This window comes from Amphiprion ocellaris, chromosome 1, assembly GCF_022539595.1.
Source record: "Amphiprion ocellaris isolate individual 3 ecotype Okinawa chromosome 1, ASM2253959v1, whole genome shotgun sequence".
Taxonomy (NCBI): domain Eukaryota; kingdom Metazoa; phylum Chordata; class Actinopteri; family Pomacentridae; genus Amphiprion; species Amphiprion ocellaris.
The window spans coordinates 9,813,621-9,828,521 of record NC_072766.1 but is presented as its reverse complement, the minus strand read 5'-3'; the positions used below and the strand labels follow the sequence as shown (position 1 = coordinate 9,828,521).

Sequence of the window (14,901 nt, the reverse complement as noted above, 5' to 3'; positions counted from 1 at the left end):
AACAGTTCCAGAAATTTAATATCCAATTCCATATTCTCCCACACGTTTCTGATGGAGCTGCTCAGCCTCATTCTCCATGCTGAACGTGATCACTTTTCATTATGCAGCCCTCTACCCAACAGCTGGCCTAAATTGCTTTTTCTCCATTTTCTTCGTTAGGAGACTCTCTCTTTTTCCGGGAGTCCCCCTTTCTTTCTCCTCTGTAATTTCTTTTTCTGAAACCAAAACAATGATGCTATTCTCAAACAGCACAAAACATGACCAGGTTTGTGCACTGGATAAATCTGGTGATTTTTTTTTTTTTTTTTTGTTAAGGAATCTATTGAAAAAATGATTCTGTTAACAAGTATAGTGTATTTTTAGCCTGATATAGCTTATTCCTCTGTGCCCTCAATGTCATGTTGTGGTTCAAACCTCAAAAATGAGACACACGTTGCACTAGATGACATGTTCCCTCCTTGTAATTAATGTGGGAAGTAAAGCTAATCCTGAATCAGCTGTAATACACTCATAAATCTGCAAAATGTATATCAATCCACAGCTGAAAATAGCCCCCAACAAATGCATCATTTACTCATGCTTTGGTAACATTTGAAAGCCTGGTGCTGCAGTTTTTTCAAGAAACTTATATTTTTTCTAATAAAGGACGCCACCAACATTGTCAAACACTGAGTGAAGGACAAACTAATTGCTGTCTTGTTGTGGGTTTTCTTTAGAATAAAAAGCTTAATTTTATTGGTGTTATCCTTTAAACAAGCAAAGCATGTATAAACCTCTGTAAAATTTGTGAACGTGTGATAATGAAGAGGCAAACATGCTTTTCACACCACACTATTCACGGGTCTGTGAGCATCACACAAAATGAAAGCAGTGTCAGAGTATATCCTGATAAGAGCCATGTGATGCTGACAGGACCCCAATTCATCCTCCCCCAACATCCATCACCTGAGACGCTTGAGAGGGCTGGATGTGTATATACTCTGACGTTCAAACGCCATTTCACACTATCCTTTCTCTCAAAACAGCCTGTGGAATAAAGTCTGTAACATACCGCCATTGCTTTTCCCCCCTCAAAGCAGCAAAAGTAGCTGAAAATTGCAGGACAGTGTATTTTTAGCACGAAAGGAGGGTTGTGGTATGTATAGACGCCATTGGCAAAACTGCCCGGAATGAGTATTATCATTAAGTGGCACCACTGTGAATTCCTCAGACACACCATGAAACCCACATAATTACACAGTGGTCATACCCATCTCTGCCATATTCTCACAGCACCCACTGCACTGCACGTTCTTTTGCAGCTAATTACCGAACCTTGCTGAATAAGGCACATGTCCCCTCCCCTCCCCTCCCAGTTTCTTGCCTCAGAATGATGATTGCTGTATGTATTAGTTAGCAGAGATACTGTACGACAGTAACTAATGCTCCACAGGTGGCAGAGCTGAGTGGGAACAGGGAGACGCTCTTTTTTTGAGTGATGAAAGACTTGGGAGGATGAAACACTTCTCACACAACTTTGCTCAATTAACCTGAAATGTATCGGCTTACTTTTCTCTCCTCCTGAACCAGCAGAAAGTGTAATATACAGCAGCCGATGCACAAGCAAATGTAAACAGCTCATGCAAAATTACTTTTATTGCAACTTTGGTCATATTTGTGCAGCTTTGGCTAAAATTTCTACAAAAACCAATTCAAAACAATGCACTTGCCACAGTAACTATTGTGATGTAGCAAGCTGGCAGGCATGGTAAAATGCCTATGTTTTCTGTTCCATTTGACAAACCATGTGGTTGTGTGCTTCTTGTGTTTTTCCTGATATGTAGTAGAGTGTTAATATTATTGATTGGAAGGATGGTCAAAAATGGCACCCAAGCTGAAAAAAATGAGCATAGTCTTCCATCACTAAAATTTAACTTGGCACAGTCCCAAATGCTGCAATAAAGGAGAATCATTTGAGCTTTGCGGTCAACTGCTGTATCCAAACTAAAAAATGAATAGACAAGCTGTACTTTTAAACAGAGTCAAGCTAGAAGAAGTGCACAGGAGCTTTCTATGTACAGCTGATTTACATTTAATAAAATATAACCTGCTTTTATAACTGGGTTTACAATGGTGATTAATTACTAATAAGTACAACTCTCCTCTTGAGATTTTTACATTATGTCATCCACTTCCTCACCTCATCTTTCACCTCCTTATCTCAAGCCCTGAATGTAACTTTCATCTCAAATTAGGAAACATGATCTGGAAGCACAAGTGAAGTCTCTCAGCCATCTCATGTATTATGATTTAAGAGGCTCTGCTGAAAGCAGTCCTCCTCCTCTAAATATAAGTGAGTTCAACAATGTGGACCATGGATGAGTTAGTAGTGTACCAATAAAATGTGTCTATATATAGATATATTTATATACATACTGTGTTGGCATTGTGTGTTACCATGAGCATGTCACTGGTGACCGAGTTGGCCAAGTCAGAAACAGAAGAGTTGGCATCGTGGCTTGGCCCCTGGCGCCGTCCGGTCTCATCTGGGGTCTGTCCTCTGGGGCTGTTGCCTGGTTTGTTACCTGGAGTTCTAATAAAATTGACACAAACACAAGTATATTCACATAAATTCACCTGCTCCTATTCTGTGGTGGTGTACTGTACATTAAGTGGCAAAAAGAATGTCTGCATGGGACTGTTTTTCAAGATTCCCGTCAGTTCCAATGAAGAGAAATCTTCATACTACAGCATACAGTAATATTTTAGGCAATAATATGTTTACAGGTTTGTGGCAATGGTCGAGAAAGGTCATACATATGCTTCCAAATAATGCTGCCCCTGTGAAGAAGGAAAGATCAATACCACTTTAATATTTGTATGTAAGCCAGTTAGCTTAGCTTAGCAAGGAGATGGAAAACAAATGTAAACAGCACACCACAGCTTTGTAGTAATAGAACAAATGTTACATTAACACACTGCAACAATCACAAACTACACATAGAAAAGAAGTCTTCAAGCTAAAGATATACCAGTAAAAAAATTACCAACACCACCTGCCACGTGCTCATACAAAAAAATATGAGGTAATCCAGAAATAAATGTATAATACACAGCCTTTGGAGATGAATGTTGTATCTCTTGACAACCTTAGAAACTAAAAAGGGAAAAAACGCTCCTGGCTCATATTATGTAACAATTTGGAAGCCAGGAAAAGCACAAAGATCTGATTCCAGTCTAGGCATATTGACAAATAAGACTAATGAGACAACCTGGAGAGAGAAAACACAGAGACAGAGTGTGCATGAGAAACAGAAACAGAAATAGTGAGCGACTGAGCAGGTGAGCTGTTAAACACAAAGGTGAAAGCAGGAGTGAAATTACAAAAAGGTTCTGTGGGAAAGATGATCCGAGAAGCAGGATAAATTTGAAGACTTAGCTGCGCACAGAGGTTGAGAAAAAGTGAAGGAGAGGATTTGTTTTGTTAAAACTCAGAGGATTAATAGAACGAACAAAGTGAGGTTACTGACTTAAATTAATGTGAGGCTGAGACATCAGCAGACGCACGATAACATTAGCTGAACGAGAAATCAAGGGGCTGGGGGATAAAAGCCTGGAAACAAAACAGACCAGATTTGGTTTGGGGTAAAGAGTCAGATGCTCTAAAGCTAGAGAAAGGAAGCGAGCTGACACGTTACATGGGCAAGCAAAACAGAAGGAGGCTGGAGAAGGAGGGCTGAGAGATAGACAGGGGTTACACAGTGAAGAGACAAGCAGAAGTAGAGCGACACTGAGCAAGGAGGGAAAGAAAAACAAGGATACGGTGTGGAAGAAAAAAGAATTGATTCGTCACTGCGTTTATTTCCTGTGGTCTGCGGGTCGGAGCACCAACAACGCAGCACTAGACTCAATTGGAACTGTAATGGTTTCTGTTTCTCACCAAATACGGCTTACTTTTGCATCTATCTGCAGATGAAGACATCTGAAACAGAACTGCATCATTTTCTCCAGCAGGTCAGAAGTGATGTTCGCAGGTTAAGCTGTAAATTTTCAATTACAGCTTCTAATATTAACTGTCAACACATGGTGAAACAATGTGTTATCTTGGGAAAACACAATAACACATGGCAGCCACACTCTGCCACTGACTTGACTCTAATCTGCACTGTGATGCTTCTATTTTTAGCCTTTGTCTCCTTTCACCAAAAAACATACAAACCTTTAGTTAAAGATTATGAAATTACAAAGCATTTCTTAGCTTTTACATAACTTTCTTTCATGCAATCTGAAAGAACTGTAATTGGCAGATTAATACAGTTATTGCATCATTTGTGAATTTTATTAATATGTGGATTCTGTTTTTGCAAAATCTTGCGACAATATTTACTACATACAACTTTATTTGAAGCTAAGATGATCTTTGCATCTGTTTTACTTATAATGGGACCAAGTTTTCTATTTTTTTTTTTTTTGAGAATGTTCTTTATAATGTCTTGTTCTTATTACACAGCCTTGAGGAACAGTCACTTTACATTTCACTGCACATACTGTATTAGCATAGGGCAAATAAAAACCCTTTAATCTCTCATATTGTGACCTTAGTGCTTTTGGGAAAGTGTGATAAATCTGTTAAGATGCCTAAGCTGAGAGAGGAGCAAAAATAATTTTAACAACACAGGATTAGACAGGGCTGAGTGTTTTTTCAATTGCTTTTTGTGTAGAGAGTGGCTTTCTTTTCTGAATAGAAACAGAAGGATTTGATCACCATCTTTCCTTTGACAACAAGAAACAAGAACATTTTTGCATTATAGTCAAAACACTGATTGGTATTGATTGGTAGTTTTGCTTTAGTCTCCATTTGGTTTGTAATTTCAATTTTTGCAAGACAAAATAAATCAAAGAACAGATACTTAGAAGTTGTTTGTAATCCATCACTGTTTTGCCCCTTTTACGTTTTTAAACATATGTTTTCAGTGTGTGGGAACAGTAGGGACTGGTTTGGAAACTGCCGGATGTTGGCACAGTCAAGGTAATTCTGCTGGAGTGTCTGCCAGTGCTGAAATCTCTGCAGCACACTCGGTGCATGAAAATGTAAAAAGTGGTTGTTTATATTCCAGGTGGATTTACAGCCAAACTACAGCCATCTGGATTTGAAAACTTTCACTTAAAAACACTTCTTAAACGTGTCCTCCATCACCTTTAAACAGATCAGCTTCATCCTCATTCTGACTATAGAGCACATGATATATGTCTGTCAGCTGGGTCTCTACCCAGAGAGTCTATAAATGCTTTACTTGTAGGAGGGGTTGGCTCAGTGACAGCCCACTGAGCCCCGCTAAATCAACACCCAACACACAAGACAGGGACCACGTGAATCTTGAACAATCAAGATCATGTACAGTAAACACGGCCAGGCTTTTTGTCCATTATTTACATTGGAGATCTCCATTTCATTCTACTGTGCTACTGTGAATATTTGGCTATAAATCTAAGCAATGCACAGCACATGCAATACCTTAACACGGGGCTTATAAAAACTGCAAATGCAAGCCTGCATATATTTTTTCCCAACTGTAAACATACTCCCTGCTCTGCCAGCTTCAGTCTAAACCAACCAGGAAGTTAGAATTTTGTTGCGTTTGCATAAATTTGATGCAGCGTAAAAATCAAGGACTGTCGGTTGCACCTATAAAAGTAACCAGCGGAATGTTAAGCTGTGGGACAATAAATGAACAGAGCAAATACTGTAAAGTGTTCCTGTCTAACTTGAGGCACAGTTAAGTGTAGGAGATCCTTAAAGAAAGTGCATTCAGAGATTATATGCATCCAAATGAGCAGTTAACCAGGTGAAAATCAGAGGATAGCTTCTGATAAAGCAGAAAGCTACACTGAAGGTTTTGTTACAGCAGCGGGGAGCAAAACACCACAAAGTTATCGTCTCGCGTCGAGGTTGATGACTTAATTTATCAACAAAAACACACAGCATCATTAATTACACAGCTGCCATCTCTTTAACATTGTGGACTTCTCATTCACAAATCAGTGTCAGTGCAGAAATGCAACTGACAAATGATACAAACACAAATATGGAGGAGCCAAATTAAACCAAGCTATTTGAGGCAATGTCAAAATATGTTTCATTTGTTGTTCTTAATAGCGATGATGCTTGTTATATTTTTAGAAGTCATGACTACAAAAATGAGGTAAATTTCTCATTATATTGTGGTATTCTCCCTTAATAATGTCTTTCTTTCTTTCTTGCAACTGTTGTTGTGTCATTTACAGCCAATGTTGCTGTCATTCACTCTGATGAAAGTTTTTTGTGGCAAGTCATGCGTTTGCACTTTGTCATCCGATCAGCTATAAATAAAACTCTCCAAAACAACCAAAACATGACTATATTCTTCCTCTGTATTTAGTTTCACCTCCTGAGTAGTGCCTTTTTTTTGCAGATTTTCCTGCACAGCGACATTCTACAGAGATAAATCAGCATGATGATACACTTCCACTACTCCCCTGTGCTGTAGAAAGGTACAGTTGTGGTGTCTGCTCTCCATAAGTCACCACACACACATTAACATATGGTGACATGAAAGGTAAATAAAGACCTGCTGCTGCACACAGCGTGATCGAATCATGACTGTTGACACGATAACGGCCTGTGGGACATGGAGTGACTGGGTGTGGCACCGAGGTGAGTTCATCCATGCGTGCACATGTACATGTTTACTCACCGTCAGATAGACACACACCTGCTTACACACACACACACACACACACACACAACCACACACAGGCTGCAGCAGTGTGCTGGGGCAGCATAATATTTCAGGCACACATGATAACATTCTCAAATTAGCTTTTTGTGCGGAGATATAAAGGAAGTGATGAGACGTGACAAAAATCCGCCTCTGTAACACTGAGGAACGAGGAGAAAGAATTATTATCTTTCAAGCCAGTTAATTCTCACTTAACAGCTGAATTCCTCTTGCTGCAGTGATAGATTCAATGATACAACTACACAGAAACTCGCAATTATTAAAAAGCAAAAAAATTTGGTCACATGTGCCGTGGTGCTAAACTCTGGTATTTGCTCAGACAGAAGGAAAGACATCTGTAGCGGCGAGTTGCCCCTTTCTGCCTGCTGGTGACTATCTCGTCTAAAACACAACACCAGTTACATAATTCACCCTTTAGAGGTTGTTGTAACCATGACTACTGAAATGTGTGCTCCCACTTAAGGTTGTACTCACTACCATCATGCATTTTACACAGGGTTGCAGTAACTATGGTAACAGGAGCCTTCAAAGGAGGCCAGCGAAATCCAAGGAAGTTCCACAGAGAGGGGCATATGTTGAAAATAGCAAAAGAAGCCCACAGGGCAAAAGGGACCAAACATTTAGAAAGCCTTTGAAACTCACTCTTTGACTTCCTCATACCTACATTTCTCCAACCTCCTGTGACCCTGTGAAAACACCTCAGCACATACCGCCATGTGTGTGTGAGCTCATGCTGAAAATGGCTGATTCACAAATGCCAAAGAGAAGCGCAGAACACCCTCTACCCTCGACGCTCGTAACAGAACAAAGACAGCAATGTACAGCTATGCAGTTACCTCCTTTCCCCTGTTAACAGGCTGGTTCATCACAGGGAAAAAAAATAGCTCTGCTCTCACACCACACTTTCAACAGTAGGGAGATGCAAGTGAACTACCAGCGAGTCACTCCTGTAATCCCCCTGAAGGTCAAGGGCAACGTCCCTGGAGAATGACCACTTCGATCTGACGCAGTGGAACCTAAAACCCGACTTCTGACCTCATGGCCTCAATCTGAGTCGTGAACCATCTTCTGTGTAATTGGACAAAGCAGGTCATTACATCCCAAAGGACAATGCAGAGACATCTTATCTCCCCCCGGTGCCACGTGTATTATCTGCTGGAGTGCAGCATTGATTAAGAAAGACTGAATAAATGAAAGGAACTTGCTTCATTCATCCAGCTTTGATTAAGACATATCATGGGAGTAATTACAGGAGAAGGGACTGGGTTAGAAAGAAAAAAAGTTAGAAAATTCAAGCAGAATTCTGGCAGCGGGGAACAGACGAGAACACAGCAACATGTGAAGTCTAAATATATTGGAGTACCGGTTTAAATTTTTGCTTTCACACACATATTTCCCTCCTCCATCAAAACTCCTCAGACTTTGGCAACTAATGGGACGAGTGCTGTACATACACATCTAGATAGATTCTGTTCAGATAGAGACGATATTTATGTTCAGATTAGATGAAGAAGCTTTAAAATGATGATTGGAATTATATCATATGTTTATCAGGAGAATCTGTCACTACATAAATGTGCCTATGTGTATTTATGTTTCACTCTAAGTCATTCAAATGGAATATTGTATTTAAGTTGTGTTATAATTCCATGTCAAGGGAATAAATCAGATTTTTATTAATTACTCAGCAATTAACCTCTTGATCTGTTTGCATGGTACAATCCAGAAACCTTGTCTCCCAGAGATTACATTCATACACATGAATTTTTAACGTCAAATACCTTTGTTGAAATAATCTCCTGTAGTACATGTCGTTTGTTAATAAAAGTATCAGTGTCAAAATGTATGAGCTTAAATTTGTGCCATACTATGTGAACAAAAATAAATAAATTAAGAGTGAATAGAGATAAAGTGGAGGCAAAAAAAATAAGCTCAAAGGAAGACTTTCCATTAAACATAGTCAAGTGTTACATTTGAAGACGATATTCTTGACTGACCGGAATTTCACTGCTGCTTTCAATTTTTTGTCGCAGATTGTTTTCAGTTTCAATTCTTACACAAAGTTCTCATGTGGTCATCTATTAACATGCTGCATTCCCATTGGCCAGTTACCTTTAGAGGGGCAGATCAATGGACCAGTGCAACTGATATTATAAAACAAGGTAAAAGTTTCCTTAATTTGTTATTATGAGCAACCACTAACAGTATTCAAATATTGTGGCACAATAATGTTATGTCTCTCGATTGCCTTGGATATATTTAGCTGCAGGCTAACCAAGATAATGTAATATTCATCTGAGAACATGATTCATAATAATAATTATAATGATAACAGTGATGATAATAATAATAATAATGATAATAATAGACAGATTAGTTTATTGACTGCCTGAGGGAAATTGCAGTCTTGCAGCAACAATTTCATATCACAAGATACACATACACTATTTTAAAAATATATACTAGAAAAAAACCCCACAATATTATAAAGATTTAGAATAAAATACAAAATAACTCTCAATAAACTGAAGCTGAGTGTGAAGAATAACATTTAATGTAAAAAGCCCACTTCTTGCACACAGGGGAGTCATTGTGCAATATTACTGCAGTGGATAATAATAATAATAATGATGATGATGATGAAAGTTTGAATTTTGACTGGCACAAGGCTGCTGGAATGAACAGCATCTAATGGTTTGATTTGTTTTTCAAAACAGAAAAAAGTCTTAAATTAGTACATAATTATTTATGATAAAAAAAGGCAATAATTTAGTCGTCAATCTGAAGTCTGATTGTTACTTTAACGTTCTTGTTTTAATGAAACCTGGTTTGTGCTTTGAAGACCCACCAAACACTATTGTGACATAACAGAACATTACTTTAGTAAAGAGAAAAACGATGGAGCAATGCAACAATAACTGGCAGAGTAAATTAGTAGTAGATGTAATTTCTAAGACAGAGTTGAATGAAAGATTCTTGGTCATATAATAAAAAAATTGCTATGATACATGCTTTCAGGTGAGAAGTTCACTGTGCAGGAGTTGACTAAAAAGCAATCACTCAGAGAAGAAATTCTAACAGGAAGCTCATTGGAAAAAGCTATTTTTGTACATATTTTACCTTCTGTCACGCTCACTTATCAATCTCCAGAAGTCTTGCCAGAATAATTAAGTTAACCTGCCTTGGGGTAAGAGATGAGTTATAATGTGACTAAGATTTATTGCCTTTTGTTTTCTGTGTGGAAAAACAGTATGAAATAATATTGGCTTCCGTGAATTAACTAAACAAGAAATAGAGCTGAGATGTTTGCCGTATGAAATTGCATCTAAAAGCCAAACATTTGGAGCCAAACCTTAAACATTAACTTGCAACTAGTATAAGCATTTAACGGTGAAAGCAGTTCCAGAAAGATTCAGTGGTGTGTGAGCAAATATACTGTACACTGATGCAGAAAAAACTGTCCACAGAGGAATCTCATTCCTTAAGCAATGAGGCAGATTTATCAGAGCCAAGCTGACAGTCATCTACACTGACAGAGAAGTGCTGATGTGACATCATCCCACCGCAGTGCCCGTCAACACCCTCAGGAAAGGGAGGATTAGGTGAATAAGGAGATAGTGGGAAAGGGAGAAAGAGAAAGAAGCCAAACTGGCGAAAGCAAAAAGGGCAAAGTAAGAAAGAGGGTGTAATTGATGTGAATAAATAAAGCACAGAGGGGAGCCTGAGAGAGGAGCTGAGAAGAAACTAAGGAGAGATGAGGAGGCAAAGTCTTATTGAAAAACAAAATGGGGGCCACAGAGGGTAAAGAGGAAATTGATGAGGAGGACGGGAGAGGAATGGGAAACAGAGGGAAAGTGGATGGACGGGTGAGAACATGAGGGATGAGAGCTACCAGCAGGGCCTGGATGGGAAGTGTGTCTCCATAAACATGCTGTATCCGGGTCTTGCTGATCATACAGTAGCCCTAGGAGACCATGAAACACAATATAGGTCCCCATGTCCCATGATGGATGAGGTCCAGGCTCCGATGTCAGCCCACTCAGCGCTCCCCACCAACAGGGACAAATCACTCGGCCAACGCCCCCTCAACACACAGGCTAATACAACTAATGGAGCTATCTACAGTGCCCCACTGGTGTGATGCTCTTTGAACAGACTTCTGCTGCCCGAGATTTATCCACTGGATGTTTTTGTAAATCCACGCCGAATAACTAAAAGATCCTGATGTCTTACCCCTTTCAAAACTTGACACCAAATCAATAAATTTGTTTATTGACACCAAGAGCACAGTTTTTTCTCCCCTCACCGATCACTGTCACCTCGGTTGTGACGCCCTCCCGCCCTCTCTTTTTATTTCATGGGCTCTCTTAAATCAGCTCCCCGCTCGTAGCCACGAGCAGCAACCTGGGAAATGGTGAATGAGCTCCAGACTTAGTTCTGACAGTTTTTTTAAAAAGATGCCTCGTTTGTGCTGACCTACATCGCTTTTTCTTTCCAATCATCTTTCCTCCCGGGCCACTGCCGGCTCCGGAGGCTGCCGTGGGGACCAGTGGCCGGGCCTGAGGAGTCATTAGGAGACTTGACTTACTGTGATTGCTGGCTCAGACACACTACTGAAAGAGTTGGATACGCCAGCTGACAAAGGGTGACGACAACTTCCTGCTTGATTAATACTGTACAGTCTGGCATTGTGCAACTCAGCGAGTGCAGTGCAACATTTACCGCTGCCAAGATTAGGGCTCCAAATCCCACTGAGGTCGACCACATCAACAGCATGCACACATTCAAATGTCGATTGTTTAAACAACATGCAGCACACATTTTAAATGTCATGTATTGACAGCATGCTGTAAATGTGCTTATGCCAGTCTCTAAATGATAATGTAATAAAACTCCTACATAGAAATTTGTCTTTTCTGAGTACTTGGGGTCAGTAGAACAAGCTGCAAACAGAACACGGACAGATTATCACTATAAAATATGCTAGAAGCCGATATGCTCATCCATCAGACACAGGATTTATTTAAAGCTGTGTTTCTGGCCGACCAATAAGTACAATATTCAGCCTCCTTTTTGCTCCATTTTGGACTCCCATCAATTACTGTAGGGTAATATTTGCCATAATATTTTGTATTCCGTTTAGTAAAATTATTTGTTGTTGTTAACTCAAAGTCAAACATCCCAAGTGAATGTGTTTTTGTGAGGTTTGGTTTTTTTCTGTCACACAGAGCTTCCATCCAGCCTCTCAGACATTTACAGTGCATTTTCTGTGATAACACTGCTGCATTCTGCTCAGTTAAATGTTGTAAATGGTGGACCACAGTGAGAGCACTTATTATGGCACACTGGGACTTGCAGCAAGAGTTGAAATTATGACAAAGTTTTAAGTATCAGTCACTTTTAAGGATGCGATTCTCTTTTGTGAAAGCAAAACAGGATTAGCTGTGCAGCTTCGTGTTGCAAATTCCACATTTGATTTGAACGTCCCATCATTGACAGCCTGTGTGGGCATAGTGCATTCTTGGCTCATTCTGAATGGAGGCAGACTTTGATTCGCTCCATTCCAGAGAGCGTTGCAGGTTCTACAGCTTTTACAAACTCAGTGTTCAGAGTCAGGGGCTAGTAAGCTCTTTTAGGTGTATTCATATTTATTTCCCTGTTGCATCTCGGTGTGTGGTGAACCTCTGAGCTCATTAAGATGCAACTCTGCCATGCAACAGCAGCTTTCTGAGATGATAATAACACAAATAGCTTTAGAGCTCCCATCATAGTTATCTGCAGGTGGGTGATTACGTTCAGTCCACTGCAGGGCTTTAGCTGGTCGACCACAGTGACCCGACCAACTTACATAACATGAAGCTACACACAAGATATCAGAGGACCTTTCAGGTCACATGGAGAGAAGCACTGGCACTGCCTGCAGATAGCACATCAACTAGAAGGAAAATAGACCTTTTGACATTACTATAATTAACTGTAATCACAGCTGCACTGGTGTCTTAAGCAATTTGATCTCTAAATATACAACAGCAGTGTGGGCAGCATCTATAGCAACGGTTGTATTCAAAAACAGAAATTAATGTTAACCCGTCACACAGCACAACACGCTTGTTCAGGGTTTATTTAACCATTGTGCATCTGAGTTTAGATTTATTCTAAAAGATAAGGCTGATCTGCAAATATTTGAGGTTTTCACTGAGCTACAGGAAGCAGAAATACACTGGGAGTGAAGACAGGGGACACCGTGGACAGGTCGCCAGTCTATCGCAGGGCTACACATAGAGACAAACAAGCACACTCACATTCAACACACAGACAATTTAGAATCACCAATTCACCTCAGCTTGTTTTTGGAGTAAGCCAGAGTACCCGGAGAAAGCAGAGACATATCTCAAGCTTTAAATGAACAATTTCAGTGCTCAGTGCAACAACTACGGTGTCTGTATGGAAATTCTGATTACATTCAGTAAGAACAGCAGTGTTTTTGCTGCCACCATGACAAAATTTCCTCAATTTTCTTCTTCTTATAAACTCCCTTAGAAACTGGTCTACCTCTGTTACTGCTGCACTTTTTTCCCCTTACATATGCATGCCACTTACGTGCAATAGCTGTTTCAACCTCATCCTCATGTATATAGTCTTCTTTAAAAAAAAAAAAATCATCTTCTGTGTATATAATGTTCTGTGTTTTGCACTGTGTTTCTAATTTATTCTTGCACTGCCTTTATACTTTTTCTCCTCTGGAGCTGCTGTAACGGGGAACTTTCCCCACTACGGGATCAATAAAGTTTTTCTTATCTGATCTGATCTTATCTTCTCTTAAAAAATCTGCACGTTTTACAAAATGGTTTTCACCATATAGCAATATGTTTTTATATCATTATGGCATATTTCCTAATTTTCATGATATCATTAACACTTCATTCCATTTCCGCTAGAAATTTATCTCATTCTACGAATTTCCGCATAATTTGATGAAAAAAAGAAATTCTCATAATATCATAAGATAAGTTCATATGTTGGTATAACAAGAAGCTTCCACATGATAAATGGTGATGCAAAGAAGAAAGCATTAACACTTTAGTAAAAAGCAATCATTATAATAATAACAATTATTATTATACATATATGTATCAGACATTATTACTGAGCTGATCAGTGCAATGTTTTCATACCATACCACCGATATTTCAATCAATCATTGTTTACTATGGCTTTTTGAAATCGATAAAGATTCAGTTCATCATGTTAATAATAGCAAATTCTTACAATAATGTTTTCTGATATAGCAAGGTAAAAGGATATGTGGTTATAATGACAAAATGAGTGATGACATCTTAGAAAAATATAAAAAACTTTTGTCATGGGGGCAGCAACATGTTGTTCTTCAATAGCCAAGCCATTAATCTCTTTAGTAATGAAAGCATATTTTCCTTTGAACGAGGAAGAAAAAAAGTTTTCTAAGCTATGATTTGTGGTAATAATTTACTTTGCAGCTGTGATGTAGATTAGTCACTGACTGAATCCCCAAAAAACACATTAAAGCTGTAGTCATATTTCCATATTAGCGACAGATCAAATGACTCGGCGTACTGTGAAAGAGATCGCTCTTGTAATGAACTGACAGAGAATTATCATCAACTCTTAGCTCTGTGGAGTCTTTTGCTAACTTCTTGTAATACTGCTTCGGTTTTATGGCCCCACACGTTTAGTGATTTGGTCCAGACCCACTGCTTTCATTTCCAACAGCAGCAGGCGTCTGTTTTGTACATTATTTGCCTGGCAACAAATGGCAGAGACACAAAGTTAGCAACAAGTTAGTGAACAAAGAGACCTGTTTTGCACTAAAATACCCAACTTTTGTGGAGGTGGTGGAGACACAAACAGAGCTAAAAAGAGAGTAAATATTAGACTTACAATCATCAGAAGTAGAAAAACTGTTGTAAAGAAGACAAATGCTTACTTTTACAGTTTTTTCTTGCTTCTTACAGGCTATATTTAGAGGGATTGTCTGAACAAATGTACATTTGACCTAATACACACAGCTTTTGCTCTGTATCCCGTTATTTCTCTGTTATCAGATTTGGTGTTTGCAGATACTTTTGCTCCGAGCTGCATTTGATTTCATTAATAAACCAACAGA

The 14,901-nt window shown here is 39.1% G+C and overlaps 1 protein-coding gene across 4 annotated transcripts in view; it reads right to left on the bottom strand.

Moving 5' to 3' along the window:
* The window catches only part of syt7b (synaptotagmin VIIb), a 103,287-nt gene that overhangs the window by 7,570 nt on the left and 80,816 nt on the right, over positions 1-14,901 (bottom strand). For 2 of the 4 annotated variants that reach the window (XM_055011967.1, XM_055011974.1), the window contains one exon: positions 2,416-2,572. In XM_055011967.1, coding sequence (XP_054867942.1) covers positions 2,416-2,572 — 157 coding nt within the window. The remainder of the gene's footprint in view (positions 1-2,415; positions 2,573-14,901) is intronic. The other 2 variants (XM_055011970.1, XM_055011976.1) reach the window with 1 other exon arrangement.